We start from the raw sequence: 15637 nt of genomic DNA on the forward strand, positions 1-15637 counted from the left end.
TCAGAAATACTGCTGTATTTATGAAACTAGGAATAAAATATATGGCCTTCACTTTTCAAAAATAATAACCATAGAAATTTAAATTCCCAATACAGTTTTTGCATTCCATTGAATTTTACTAAACTGTATCCAATTTTTTACTAGACTTAACCATAATAGAGGCAAGATGATTCAAACACAGTCAATCCTTTAGTTACTAAAAAATTACAAAAATCAAATTTTTAGCTATATATACAAAGGTTTAAACATTTCATTTATTTGAAATGGAGATCTTTATCTTACCTTGGCCACAGTTGAGATGTCATTAAACTGTGTTTTTAGCTCTTCCTGAGCTGCATCTCCAAAAGAATCATCTCCCGTTTTTTCATATAGTTCCACAGCTTTGTCAATGAGTTGCTGTAAATCATCAGAGTGATCCTCTATCTCAGAAACAATAGCCTGGAAGTGGTCCAGCTGAGCAAACTTCTCCTTCAGACCAATCTGTGGTTCTAAAGGCTGTTCCACTTTGTGATCCAATTTCTCTAACCACTGTTCCAGCTGGTTCTTCCTTTCCAGATAGTCATTCCACTGGCTAATAACAGAATCTAGGCAGCTTACAGTAAAAGAAACATACAAAGTGCAGATGAGAACTTCTGAACATTTTGAAAAAAAAGAGTATGCTTATACCTTGTTACACAGTCTGTAGCCATGCATAATATTTAGAATATGTTTTTTTCTGCATCTTGCTTTAGTTTTCTATATTAATTGACATCCTAGTTATTCTAGAATTCCTGTGGGTTTTGGGCTACTAGGTACAACCTAATGCAAGTGCTTCCCTATTTCAGGTTACATGAGCGATCTATCTGTCTCAGACTAATTAAAAGCACATTTCAGTGTCTGTACAGCAAAGTAAAATACTGAGCATTACTGGAGTAATAAAATATCCAGCAGCCTATGAAATTATTGTCAATTAGGAGATAATCAGCCAAGTTTTGAAAAAATAAATCAATTATCTATAGTACCATTTAAAATTTATAACAAATTCTCCTGTCATATATTGCTTCTCATACTAGGTCATGGTATTTCTCTGGGATCCATGCTGAGGAATGTAATTCTCATTCCACAGTGATAGTCAAGCGTGTGGTAAGGATTTCACTCAAAATGCAAGGATCGAACTTAATCTAAACAGTATTTTATGACAAAAATTGGCTGAAATTTGAGTGACATATTGAAGACAGCCCATTATAATTTTCTACGTGCGATTCGGTTACAATTTTGGAGTAACTAAGAAAGTGGCACCACTTTCAATTGCAAAAATCCAATTTATCCATACCATGGCTCCCCCCATTGATATTTAGGACCCAGATATCCTAGCACTCAGATTATCTAAAATACAGATTTGTGACCTTTCTGATTTTTTTAGTTTTCATTAGAGAACTAAGGAAGCAGGATCATACAGAAGCTCACCAAGAGTCATTTCTATCCGGTAATGCCTGGGATGATAGAATAGAGGGTGCTTGTAAAACCTACAAATGACAGCAACAAGGAAGCAGCTGCAACTAGTTTGGATGACAGGATTTAATTGTCAGATGTTCTTAAAAGAAATTTTAAAAAGATAGAATTGTATGGTGAAAATAATGCTTACTTAGGAAGGAGAAATCAGATAGATCTACAAATACAAAATTGGGTATAACTGCCTAGGTTTAGTACTGTGAAAAAGGATTTGAAGATAGAGGATAAAGTAAACAAAATTCAGCAAAATTATACTATTGAGAAGAAAGGAAAATCTCATTCTGGAGAGGATTAGGAAGAGTGTTACATGAAGGGAATGGAAAATACTGATACACTATGCAGAATTAGTAAGGTCTCAAATACAGTAAGAGGGCAGCCCACTTTCAGTTATTGCAGTTTAAGAAAAGTGTAGACAAACTAGTGATAGTCTTCAATCTAGTGAATAAGAAACAAAGATGAAAGAGGTCCAGAAAGTATTAGTACAGAGAAACATCACTCTATCTAGAACAGAGAAGATAGAGGCCTTCAGATATATAAAACAGTCTCATATAGACAGTAAGAAAAACTTCCCATTTCTACTGAGGTTAAAACAAGATGAAATCAGCTTAATATGCAAGAAAGATTATTTGTAGTTGATATTAGGATTTTGTTTTTTAATTAAAAAAAGTAATGAAAAACAGAATTGAGAAACCTTCCTAGAGTTTTGTATGGAAGAGGTAGGCAAATATCAGTCACATGTTCTTGGTCCTGCCCAAGTACAGGCTCAATAACTAAGAAAGCCCTTTCCGGATTTTTCTCTGTATGCATTTGTGTGATTTCTATTCATTTTTAAATTACTATCAAGTACCATCTCATAAGAAATTTGATTCATCTGATAGGGTCAACTCATCTTTTTTTTTTTTTAAAGGACGTATTTTTCCCAGGCAATTTTGATTCTCTCTGACAATGTAAATTTCCCCTCACGTACCAGTAATGAATGAATGTACTTCTACGTGCAGTGAGGTACCACTCTGTGAGCAAACATGGCAGCAAACCTGTGTTTTCCAAGCAGTCTTATCTTACCTTTGCCAGTTCACTGAGGTACTGATGATGTCATTCCATACATCCTTCAATGTCTCTAGCTCGGTTTGTATCACTTTTTGTCCTTCTTCATTGCTGCTTTTAAGTGCTTGTTCTCCTTTTCCAATGGCCATGTTCAGCTTAACTTCACCATCACCTTTGAGTAAGAGGATCTCCTGTGAGGCAAAATGAGTCAGAATATCAAATGTAACCTGATGAGAAATGAAAGCTGTTATTCTTTAAACAGTGGACACCATCTTCTCTGAACTCATTTATCCTTGATACTCATACCAGTATGAATTTCTAGGCACCTCTTTTTGTCAGTGCCTGTACCTTACCATGTGCAGGTGACCCAGTAGTTTTTCCCGCAGTTATACAGGTTTTTTACTGCATTGGTCATCCTAAAATATTGTTCACCTTGCAGCAGATAATGAAGAGGTCAAACACAGCACAATAAGACAGAATCACGCAGCTAGAAGAAATCTCAAGAAAGAGCATGGCAGGATCTTCTACCTTGATGATCTTCCTAATACATGTTTATCTAACCTCTTCCTGAAGACCTCCTGTGATGGACACACCACAGACTCTCTTTGTCAATTATTCCAAGGCTTCTCCTCTATTAGAAAGCTTTTTGGGACCTGAATATACATTTTCATAGTCCGTTATTCCTTATGAAATGTAATACCTGGCACCTATCTCCATTAAACTTCATGCTGTTTTTTATACTTCCCATCCCAATTTATCAAGATCACCCTAAATTCTTCTTCTTCATAACTATAAAAGAATAAAATATAAAAATATACCTTTTCCACTGATATGGCTCACGCCTAATATTAATCTTGACGTGTAATCTCTAGTTTGATCCTTATTTACCTGAATTTGTGTCAGTCGTCTCTCCAGTGTGGCTTTGCTACCAAAAGTGCTCTGTGATGATGCCAGTTTATCTTGAACCTCTTTCACCCATGACCACATACTCTCTGATGCCTCCTCCAGAGTGAGATGCTCTTGGAGTGCAAGCTGACAAGTTCGCAGCTTCTCCTTGACACTTTTGACCATGTTTTGATAATTGGTGAGATGCTGAGAAGCCAGACGCACTTCCCTCCCTGCATCATGGCCTTCTTCATTTAAAGTCTGTGCCATTTGGGACAACTGATCAAAAGATTCCCTGAAAAAAAATAATGAGAGTGGAAATCAGTTTCAGAAAGCATAAATTATTATAGAAACTATCAGAAATTATTGGTTGCTGTTACAATCACCTACTTCACTAGTGACAGAGTTAATAATTAACAGAAAAAATAATCTAGGAAGGACTGAAAGCAAATATAAGCAGTGTGTATTGATTAATATCTTTTCTTCTGTGCAGTGCCATTTATGAAGATTTTGTAGCTCAGAATGATCACGCTGAAATCTTTGTGTTAGACATTTAAATTAAAAGCTAACTTAATTTTCTTTTCAGCTGTCAAACTTTCCAGTTATATATGAACTGCTACCTTTTTGCACCTGCTAAAGCTTCTAAGAAGTTTACAGTCTTTGACAGGTAGGAAGGCATGATGGAAAGCTTAGGCCATTTTTCCAGGATTAGACACTGACTCTGGGGTTCAGTACAAGGGTTAGTAAAAGGGATTAAAACTGGTTTTATACAGCCTCAGCTCATCTCAATCTACTTGATCACCCTTCCTGATATCTGGTGATTACAGGGAATTTGCCTCAGACCAAAATGTCTTGCATCAGTCTCAAGGGGATAGGGAGTGACGGAGTGTTTGTTTTTAGTATGCTGTGAGGCTTGAACAACTGACTACTGTTTCTGTTCTATCTTCAGCAACCTGATAATAAAAAAAGCATTTGAAAAAACCACTGTGTACTCAAAACAGCAATTACTTCATCATCTATTAGCTAATTCTGAATTTTAGAAAGATTTCATAGCCAATGTGGATGCTATTTGAGCTCTTTTATAAAGCCAGCTGTATGGAAAGGGGATTCTGCTAACCTGGTTGGATCTGAGTGTTGCAGGACAGAAGGAAAGAAAATTTTTAAATGGATATAATGATAAATGTAATTTTCACTATTGCTTATAAAAGCAATATTTTCAATATTTATTTTTTAAAATTATATTTTTCAGTTTCCATTTATTAATGAAGTATGATAAGCTTTTCTTAGTAAGAAATGTATCAACACAAAATATTGGAGTTTGTTGAAATTCCTTAAAACTGGAAGTATCTGGATTTACCCTCTATTCACAGACAGTTCAGTTTTACTATTGCTTTAGCAGAGGAAAAAGTGAGAGTATCTTAGAAAATGTACTTTCAATATACCTTGAATTCAGCAACTCTTCCAGGAATTTTTCCACTTTTTGCACCTCCTTTTTCTTCTCAGAAATAAGCTGCTTGCTCTCTCCTAATGCTTCTGTGCTTATTCTTTCTTCCATGTCATGCATCCACAGGCCAAGTTTCTTGTACTGATCTTCAAAGCTATGGAACAGATACATACTCCCTTAAAAATACTTCTCAAATGCAGTAAAATTAGTAAGAAGTTAATATCCACAAGACTGGGTATCCATTTCATAAGTTGAGAATAAGAGTTGTACACAAAACATAATTCTGCAGTGACTACTAATCTAAAAATATTCAGCAACTCTCTAAAAATGTTCAGCAAAATCATGGGAACTACAGGCAGAACAGAAGCCTCCAAGATTTAAAGTGACAGTGCTTTTACTTATTACCAGATTCAATAAAAGCAGACGAAAAGAAAGTTTTTTCCAAACTCTTATAATGATTCAGTCTAAGAATGAAAAATGGGTAAAAGTGGGCTTTTTGTCAGCACTGACACTTAGAACAGCTGAAGCATTGTGTTTTCAATTTCTCTAACAGAAGAGAACTGGAATCTGGAGTGCTCGAAACTCAGCAAAACAAGTTCTGGCTGTAAGTTTGAAAACATTTTCCTTTAATGAAGGCGCACAATCTCATCCTGCTGTTTCACCCATTACTGCTACACTGTTTTCAATTAGCAAGAGTTTTGAATCTAGCTAGATCTGAAAATATTTTAACTCCCATAATTCCAGCCCTAAGCAGTAATTTAAGAGTGTTTTCTTCTTAGCTCCTTAGTAATTATGTCCATCTGGAATGGGACAGAACAGGCACGTGCTGTATAAAAAGCAAACTATCTTCAAACTCCAATGCAGAAATTGAACACTTATCACACCTTTTCCTTCCGGGAAATGGCATTTAAATTACTGAAATCCCAACAGCTGATTTGGGGTTGCATAAGCTACAGAGAACTTCTGCATATACGACCCTGATCCTCCACTCTTTAACCAAATCGATACCCTTGGAGCAAGACCTCTTGCTTCATTTTCATCAGAGAACTTCAATTTCTCTTAAACATTTCCAAAGAAAAAAGCAAACAGGACTAGAGCAACTGGAAGTAATTTCATATATTGCCCCACAGTTCTGCAGCCAGACAATTTCATGCACTCCATTTGTGACTACTGGTATTACTTACTTTTCCAGGTGTGAGGCACAAGCTTCCAGGGCCTTCTTGTCATTCAGACACTGGTTGAGGAACTCCTGGAAGTTCTGCTTAGACTTTGCTATTTGCTCCTGAATACGGCTCACAACTGGTTTGGGTAAACAACCATACAAATTTTCTCCTTCCTTGCAGGCAGCATCTAATTTGTTCTGTCCCTCACTAACAGAGTCCAGCACACCCTGTATAATGAAAGAATTTAGTTTAAACATGCAAGATTTGATAACTAAAGATAAGCAATACTTCTATGAGAAGTGGTCCGATTTCCCCAACAAGATGAGAACCATGTCTAGCTATGGAAACAATTCTAAGCAGATAGTTCATATAAAATTTTAATAAGTGATGCTACAATTCACAGCACTCAATTTTCCTATTTGATCCCAAGGTAGTCATGGTTTTCTCTGGATAGTTTAATCATGTCCTGAAGACATTATACATTTCAAGAATTAAGGCTGTTTACAGTAGGTGTCTGCTATTTATGTTCTGTCTCACTGAAAGTATATATACATATAAGGTTTGACATATCAGTGTTAATCTGAAGTGTTGATTAAATAAGTGTAAAGAAAAATTGAAAAAGGAAGAGAAAAAAGGTAAAAAAGGAAAAAATATTAAAAACCAGAAACGAGAATGGTTTAGTTACATATAAACCTTCCAGAAATTAAATTCTGATCCCTCAGAAGTGTGAACAGTTTTCACTGTATTCCTTCTACCGTACATATTGCTGCCTTGAACAACCCTTATATTAAAATTTTAAAAACAAAACCGATAAATATGTTAGTGTCTACAAATTATTTTAGAGATATAATTGGTTACCTATATTAAATTGCTAATTACTGTGTTTTTTTTAATTTGTTCACTATACCTGCAAGTCGTGTAGCTTTGCCTCTATGGTTTTGCTGTCCCCAGACCTGTCAGATGATTCTTTCACTGCAGCCTTCACACCAGAAAACCATTCCTGGAATTCTTGCACAGAATCTTATTTAATAAAGAAGTATAGAGAATAGAATATTTTTGTGAGACACAGCATTATTCACAATACTATACAGCTGTTTTAAGCAACTCTTTTATCCTTCAGGAACAGTGTGTAAAAGCTAACAAGATAAGTCTTGTTGTCTTCAATAACTATCGGGAGTGAGATTAATTTCACAAAAAGGTAGATGTTTCCACTGTAAATATCCAAATTTGAATAGTCACACCAGGCTGCCCTTTGCAGTCAACAGGAAAAGATGGGCTTTTTCAGTCCCAATTTTATGCAAGATATAATCTAGATTAATATCTTAATAATATCTTAATAAATAAGATTAAAAATTACTTATTTTTCTCCACTGACTATCCAATGAGCCCAGAAAATACTTCATATGGGTAGTTTTACACTATAAACACCTCCATTTGGTTATATCTCTTTATGACAAATATAAAAGTGTACTTATACAAAAGAAGTGAAGACTAAGAGTGAGGAAAGGCGCCTTTTCATGCATATTACATGGTTACATTGTTACATGCCTACTACATTATATATGCAATGGTTAAAGTTCAATTCTGTTTATGTCAAATGCTTTGTTTCACAGCCGTTATCAGATGAACATTTGGTAACTGGACTTTTTGAAAGGCTCCATACAAAAAATAAAGTTGACATTGCAAGTGAAATCACTGGAGACTCTGGCAGACTCCAGAATGATTCATGGCTGTGGGCTAACAAGCCTGAAGACTCACAGAGAAAATGTTTTTCCAAGGACTCTTGCAGTCTGGCCTGTGTTCTGGAACAGAGCAGATTCACAGCTTCAAACTTCTTTATCAATAAAGTGACAGTGCCACCAAGAGTTTCCAGCTCTACAGAATGGTATTTGCGACAGAGGCTGTTGAGGTTCTCACGCATTGAGTCAATGCTGCTTTGCTGAAGCTGAAGGTCTTTTTGTGTTTCCTGAAAATAAAGTTATAACATAAGTACAATATTTGTAAAGAAACAAAAGAACCCTCTTTTTCTCAAGCATTCTTCTCCTCCCATATGTTCTTTCCTCCAAGTCCCAGACACAATGATGGATCACCTTTCCTGAATTTTCCAAGTGAGATGAATCCTTGAAATTAAAGAGCCACCATAGAAATGCAAAAAATGTTGTTTCTCATGATTTATTACTCTATTAGAAATAAATAAATTTCAAGGCATACTGAATAGCAATAGCTATTTTGAACAAAGTCTGAAAGTACATGTGATATGCAATATGACACTGGTATTTGGTGGGATTTCTGAATGATAGGGACTTTATATCTGACTTAAAAGGAACATTTGTCTGAAAATTAAATGTGAATTGGCTACTCTATCAACAATAACATGTTCTCACTCAGAAAAATCTCCGTATGATTTGTCATGTTATGATGTGCATAATTGTATGCAATCAAGAGAGCCTAGGTTGCAGACAAAAAAATTGCTATATATGAGGACTAAGGAGGACTTCTGATGTAGAAGTTTCTGTTAAAATTGAGTTTGATTTAGCATCTTTTACTGTGATGAGTTGTAAGTTCATAACTTATATTGCAAGGGAGTCAATGGACTTGCAAATACCCTGGAGTAATAACTAAGAAGTTCAATGTAACAAAAACACTTCTTGTCACAACGAAGTCCATATTATTCATTACAATCTTCTAAAAGATTTGTATAAAGTTGATAAATCAGAACTTTTGTTCATTGGTGGAACTACCTAAAAACTATCACTGTATTATTTGCTAATAATCTAGAAGCTGTGCAGGAGATATGTATTTTTTTACTAAATGAAAATTAAAGTATAATGCTTAACAAAAGTTCTGATCAAAAACCCAAAGATCACTACGTAAGAAAAAGCATATTAATTTTCTTCAGCACCAACCTTTATTTTATTTAGAACTTCAGGATCCAGTTTACGTGCACAGCTTAACAGCATCTCTTCCACTTGTGTTAACCAGTCTGTCATCTGACCAATCGACTTCTGTAACTCCATCTTCTGAGTACTGAAATCTTTCAGGGTCTCTTTTGCTGTCTCTGACATTTCTTTGGCATGTTCCAACTTCTGCCTCAAATCTGATTCTATAAACTAAAAACAAAATGTTAGGTATTAAAGCATTTAATAAAAAAACTTTTATTATGGTAAATGCTTATTGGCAAAATGGAAGGTAGGAAAGTGGCACATAATGATTTTTCTCTTTTTACAGCTGTAACTCAAGATATTTACAGAAATAAAAAATGTCAACCATTTAGGATTCAGTCTTTAGATATACAGTAATCCAAAGAAGGGATACTGACTATAAAAAGCCAGATTGCGAACTGTTGAAGTTATTATCCAATTCTGAAAAATTAAACAGTTGATCTTTTTCCTTTACTAATTTGCCATATATACAGAACATGAGGTAAATTCAACTAGCTCTATAAAAAAAAAGATCAACTGGTGAATTTTAAGAGCAGAGAGGCCTAAAGTATCTCAGTGTAAGGCAGGTGAAAACTGAAGACAATTCAAAAAATAAGTTAGACTATTGCCCATCAACCTTTTTAAAGACAGCAATATGTGAAATTATAGTTAGATGTTAGCTGTGCACATATTACTAATAAAAGTAAATCAAATCAGCCATAAAAAGATACTATACATAAATCAGAATCACAGACTCATTAGGCGTGGAAGGGACCTCTGAAGATCATTTAATCCAACCCCCCTTGCCAAGGCAGGGTTACCTAGAGGAGGTGACACGGACTTTTCCATGTGAATTTTGAATGTCTCCAGAGAGGGAGACTCCACGACCTCCCTGGCCAGTCTATTCCAGTGCTCTGCCATCCTCAGTGTAAAGAAATTCTTCCTCGTGTTGAGGTGGAACTTGTGCTTTAGTTTATGGCCATTGCTCCTCATCCTGTCACTGCGCACCACTGAAAAGAGTCTGGCACTATCCTCTTGGTACCTGCCTTTGAGATACTTATATGCACTGATGAGATCCCCTTGCGGTCTTCTCTTCTCTAGACTAAACAGGCCCAACTCTCACCGTTTCTCCTCATAAGAGAGATGCTCTAGACCCCAAATCATCTTTGTGACTATCCACTGGATGTGTATCTCCAGTAGCTCTTTGTCTTTCATGTACTGAGGAGCCAAGAACTGGACACACAACACCAGATGTGGCCTCACTAGGGCTGAGTAGAGGGGGAGGATCCCGTCCCTCAACCTGCTGGCCACACTTCACAACGAAAGGATACCCTTGGCTCTCCTGGACACAAGGGCACACTGCCAGCTCATAGTCAACCTGTCATTCACCAAGACTACCAAGACTCCTAAATGAGCACTTACAGAACATTCTATTAAAGAATTGTTATGTTCTTAGTATATGAGCTGATCATACTGTAGTTTACTTATTCAGCGCTTAATGTAGGCAAATAATTTGGGTATTTATGTTTTCTATGGATATTTATTTTATTCATTTATTTTTTTAGGCTTTATTTTCAAATTTGCATTTGTATATCAGCGAAAATTATTTTATTGTAGGTACGATCCACTTTTTTTAATTTATCATATTTAGTAGTTGGAAATACGTGTGTGTGTTCATTAACATGAATATTCTGCAAAATAATTTGCTCTCAGTTTCACTCTCTAAGTGGACAGATATTTATTATGAAACATATGATTAAACCTGAACTTCTCATGTAAAGTAAACAATTTGGGAGACAATAAACACTTCCATATTACTTGCACATCTTTATACTATAGAGTTCTTGACTATATCTAATTGGTAATTTAGGCTTATGTGTGTGGTCACAGCAAAATGTGGACAAGGCTTCAGTGTTATATTACATTCCACTAATATCTGGTATGTCTAAGATATTTCCCTGCCTACTGAATTGCAGAAGTCAGCTTATCTTTTAAAATTTCTGACATTAACAGTTTATAATTTAAAATACCAATTTCTGTTGGAAATCAAACATACTTTGGTTTCATGACTTCCCTAGAACATAAAAAGTAAGTACCTAGCCAAAAGTTCAAAAGCTCATCTTCGTGTTTGTTATTTTTACCCCCCTCTTGTAAGAGCTAGTTCAGGGCACTAATTCCAGTCCACTAAAAAATGCCTTTGAGTTAACAAAGCAAATGAACATATTTTACTGCATTTTAAATTTTTCAAGCAGGCAAACTGTGTATGTACTCACATATGATGTGGCTTAATGTTGTGCAGTGTAGAGAATATAATCTGTCTGTCTCATATGTATATATGTAATATAAACATTATAAACTGTGTCTTCTATTTCAATTTGTTAAAAAATACTTCGACAACTCTAATGTTCAATGCTTTACGGCATATTTTTTATACAAAAAGCCCAAAGTTACCTAAAGAAATATGAACAAAGAATAGTTATGCTACAAATAAATAATGCTGGATCTGTCACCTTGAAAGAAAAAGGCAGTGCAGGAGAAACAGAAATTTCAGGAGGAATGTCATCTCAGTTATTTGAGCACAATGTTTGATTACCAATATCTTTATTTTACCTGGAGATCTGCAGGAGGCTCTTCACTATGGGTCAGTTCTTTGAGTTCTGAAATTTTGGAAATAAGTTGCTCCAACTTCAGTTCTTTATCCTTGACTTCAGACTGTAAAAGAGATGTGGTCAAACTTTCATACCAAAATACAAGAAGCTTTCAGACTTTCAGAAGGATGCTCCATCAGTTTCAAAAATGAAAGAAAATGTAAATAGAGTTTAGCAATAAGGGGGAAAACACTGTTGTTCAATTAGTTTTCTGCTCTAAAAATCTCCCATCTCTTTTTCTTTACTAGACTCAGCTCAAAGAAATTTTCCCCTCCTTTAAAAGAATCACACACATTATTAGCATTTAAAATGCCCTAACAGATTTAATTTGTTATAACTGGCAAAATAAAGATAGGAATGTCATTGTTTATTTGATTGAAAAAATCTTCTAGGGTTGTTAGATTACACTTAATGGCATGCAGAGTATACTACTTGTGGTCTCTGATTTTTATTACAAGTGAGCTCTTGGAAAATAATTAGACACAGAAATAAATTTTAATATCAATAGAAAATTTAAAAATGCACTGAAATATCTGGACCATGTATTTACTGTATTTGTAGATCCAAGTTATAAAGAAATATTCTACTTATTAAAAACATAATAGCAAAGCAAAGAGAATACCATAATTTGTAGTTCTGAAGTATCAGACAAGCAATTGGTGTGTCTAGCCTATTACCCAAATTTGCTTTTCTAAAAAATTCAAGCAGATCACTCCAATTAAAAGATTGGACAGTGGATTTCAGGACTAAATTGCTGCATTTAACATCTGCCCTGAATGGCAGAAGTTCATGTGGCCTCAAAAGGACACTCAGGGGGTATTTTGTGTTAGGGAGGATATAATATTAGGTGACTAATCAAGAAAGTGGACAGTGAATTTGGCCATGTAAAAAGTACACTGATTGTTTCTGTCCATGCTCATCTATTTCTGGTTGCTGAAAGGGCAGGACCTTTCTGTTACTGAACTGCCTTTCCTCTTGCCTTTGCAAAACAAAGTGCAAAGAAAGTATTATGGATCATGCATTCTGTGACTGCAAATGTACACACAGTGCTCACACCTTCTGCTATTCTGGCCCTCCTGCAAATGAGGTACACCTGTTGTTTGGGTACTGTCTGCTTTTACTCCCAATCAGTTTTAACAGCGATGAATTTAGGTGGTCTGATTGCTACATAATTATAAAGCATTAGACAAAGCTTGTCCTGAGGAAAATACTAATTTATTAACATTTTATATTATATCATACTAATTGAATGTGTTCACTGTGCATCTTCTTAAGGACATCATTTATTTCAAATGAAGTAGAATATGGCTCATTCTATGATTGATTTGATTTACATTTTAAGCCAATAGAGTCAGAATGCATCCTGAACACTGGCTAGATTTCTAAAACAGTTTAACACTATCCAGAAAAAAAGTCATCATCTAACTGAAATTGTTAGAACCTGACATTAAAATTTGCCTTCTAGCACACCTTTTTTTATTGTCTGGAAAATCTACTTTCTTAGATAAGATTTTAGAAACTACTATTTTTTTATTAAATTCAGCTGAAGTTGTCTAAAATTTCCATTAGTTTCTACTGGAACAGAGTTCAGTCTAGAACCAAATGTAAATCCTAGAACCAAAATAACTATGGAGTTTAGATTTAGTAGGATGTGCCATTCTCGTTTCTGTCAGAAGCAAACACCTTCAAAACAAAGGACTGGAATGCCCTCAGCTGGCTGTTGGGTTAGTGGTACCACCACTTGAACAGAGAACACAATGGTCTACAACAGCACATTCTTATCTATGTGCCTCACATTGAGATTTTGGTCCAGAACATTTTTATCACTGATTTATGGATAAGAACCTGGAAGTCTTTCAGGAGGACCTCCATTCTCTGACTGTTACTGAAGTTGTTGATGCCTTCATTCAGTTGAGAAATGTACTTATTAGACCAGCCATCTAATTCATCTCCAGTTTTCAGGATGTCATCCCATAGGGACATGCTTATACTGAGTCGGTCAATATTATCTTCAATTCTTTCCGACACCTTTTAGGAGAGAAGAATGTATCAGTACCATTTACAAACTAATTTTAGATTTCTTGACTTTGCAGCCAGTTATAAGACAAATGCATGAAAAATAATTAGTAAGCCTGGGTGAAATAATTTTCTTAGATTTAGTTCTAAGTTTTGTATTCTAATTTCAACTTATTTACCCAGATCATAAAATTAACAAAAAACATACCTGTTTCTAAATATTTGTACATTTTTACTGGGAGAGAGTTTTATATTCAAATAAACTTTATATTTTAAAAAACTTTACATTTATCTTTCTTATGTAGTGTAGGAATTTGCTAATAAAGCAGTATAAATATGAAAATATAAAATATTACGAATAAATTCTTTACTATAAGGGTGGTGAGACACTGCAACAGGTTGTCCAGAACAGCTGCAGATGACCCATACCTGGAAATGTTCAAGGTCAGGTTGGATAGGGCTTTGAGCAATCTGGTCTAGTGGAAGGTGTCCCTGCCCATGGCAAGGGAGCTGGAACTAGTTGATCTTTAAGGTCCCTTCCAACTCAGACCAATCTGTGATTCTATGACTAGCTTTTATATTATGTTTCTCTGCTATAATATTTTCTTTCTCAATGTATTCATATCTTTTATGGTGTACCTTAATGTAATTTATTGCCTAATTTATTTAGTTCAATTTACTTTAATAAAGTAATGCTGGTATACATTAGGTGTGAATCCAACCCAAATTTAATCTCAGAACTATGCACTGAGCAAATTTATACTAGTAACATTCATACATTTTTATAAGACATCATTTAAAATATATCAAATTGATGTCACAACTTTATGCTTACAGTGGATGCCAAATCCCTGTGATTAAACCTTTGAGATATACTTCAAAGTAAATTTTACTAAACAATTGCACTCTAAGGTCCTAAGAAAATACGAATATTGTAACCTTAGCCAAACATAAAAACTATATGGAGCATATAAACATCAGACACTTACATCTAGCCATTTGTCCACCATAGAGTTCATATCTGTTTTTACCGCAGTGGAGTCGCAGTTATGCACTCTTTTCAATTCCGCTAACAAATGTTTCCCTTTATTAGTGAAAGTATCCAGGTCTTTTTGTTTATCACTCAGATCATTCCTGGCAGCTTCATGCTGTGGACATAAATATTTGCTTGTTTAATGAAGCCATGAAGAAAGAAAGAAAAATCCAGTTCTCCAGATACTCATCCCTAGCCCTGTGTCATGGATTTGACAATTCTCATTCAGCAAACCATTTAACTGTTCCACAAAAGACGGAGCAACTGACATGGTCTTCTCATGAGCATAATCATATAGTTTGATTTTTTTTTAATAAATAAAGTCTTCATCATTGACTAACCACTTCTGGAATTACAGCAGGGTAAACAGAGGGTGTTGCAAATTAAATTTAGAATCAGAAAATTCTAGATATTCTAGAGAACACTAGATATCCTGGAATCTCTAGATTCCAGATATTCTAGAACCAGATATTACTAGATACTCTGGAAAATGAAAGTACAGATGTGCTCAGAAAGGAATTAGACAAAATCTTCAGGACTACTAAATTTGCAATCCTAGGCATAGGGAAATCTGTAAAACACTCTCACTGAAAAGAAATATTTATTGCACTCCAATTCCTTCAGGTCACTGTTGTAGCATGGAATTCTCTGCAGCCCAAGTCTCAAAGGAGAGGAATCATGTGGAAGTTACATGAATTTCTTTGTTAGACTGATGAGCTCTCTTCTGGCTTTCTGTTCTACTTAAGATGTCTGTTAGAAAGAGGCCATAAATATGCACAGTTTAGAATGAGGTTTGTACTGATCTGACTGAAAGATTTTTAAACAAGAGCTCAATAGGCTTCCAAATGAAATTTCCCTCCAAAAGAACAGAAAGAATTCAACTCAGAACTGTTTATCCTGACAGGCTGTTGAACATCAGAATTTAGAATTTTTGAAATATGATCCAGTGAAATGAATGGAATGTAGGGATCCAAATTCCTTATCTCTGCTCA

At 35.0% G+C, this 15637-nt stretch overlaps 1 protein-coding gene across 21 annotated transcripts in view; it reads right to left on the reverse strand.

Annotated features, from left to right (window-relative positions):
* Positions 1–15637, reverse strand: part of SYNE1 (spectrin repeat containing nuclear envelope protein 1) — a 306116-nt gene that overhangs the window by 161822 nt on the left and 128657 nt on the right. For all 21 annotated transcript variants that reach the window (XM_064649158.1, XM_064649165.1, XM_064649163.1 and 18 more), the window contains 11 exons: positions 14602–14760; positions 13442–13624; positions 11559–11660; positions 8934–9137; positions 7786–7993; positions 6935–7047; positions 6049–6254; positions 4863–5018; positions 3424–3715; positions 2554–2726; positions 283–592 (listed from right to left, as the gene is read on the reverse strand). In XM_064649158.1, coding sequence (XP_064505228.1) covers positions 283–592; positions 2554–2726; positions 3424–3715; positions 4863–5018; positions 6049–6254; positions 6935–7047; positions 7786–7993; positions 8934–9137; positions 11559–11660; positions 13442–13624; positions 14602–14760 — 2106 coding nt within the window. The remainder of the gene's footprint in view (positions 1–282; positions 593–2553; positions 2727–3423; positions 3716–4862; positions 5019–6048; positions 6255–6934; positions 7048–7785; positions 7994–8933; positions 9138–11558; positions 11661–13441; positions 13625–14601; positions 14761–15637) is intronic.

Source organism: Pseudopipra pipra, chromosome 3, assembly GCF_036250125.1.
Source record: "Pseudopipra pipra isolate bDixPip1 chromosome 3, bDixPip1.hap1, whole genome shotgun sequence".
Classification (NCBI taxonomy): Eukaryota; Metazoa; Chordata; class Aves; order Passeriformes; family Pipridae; genus Pseudopipra; species Pseudopipra pipra.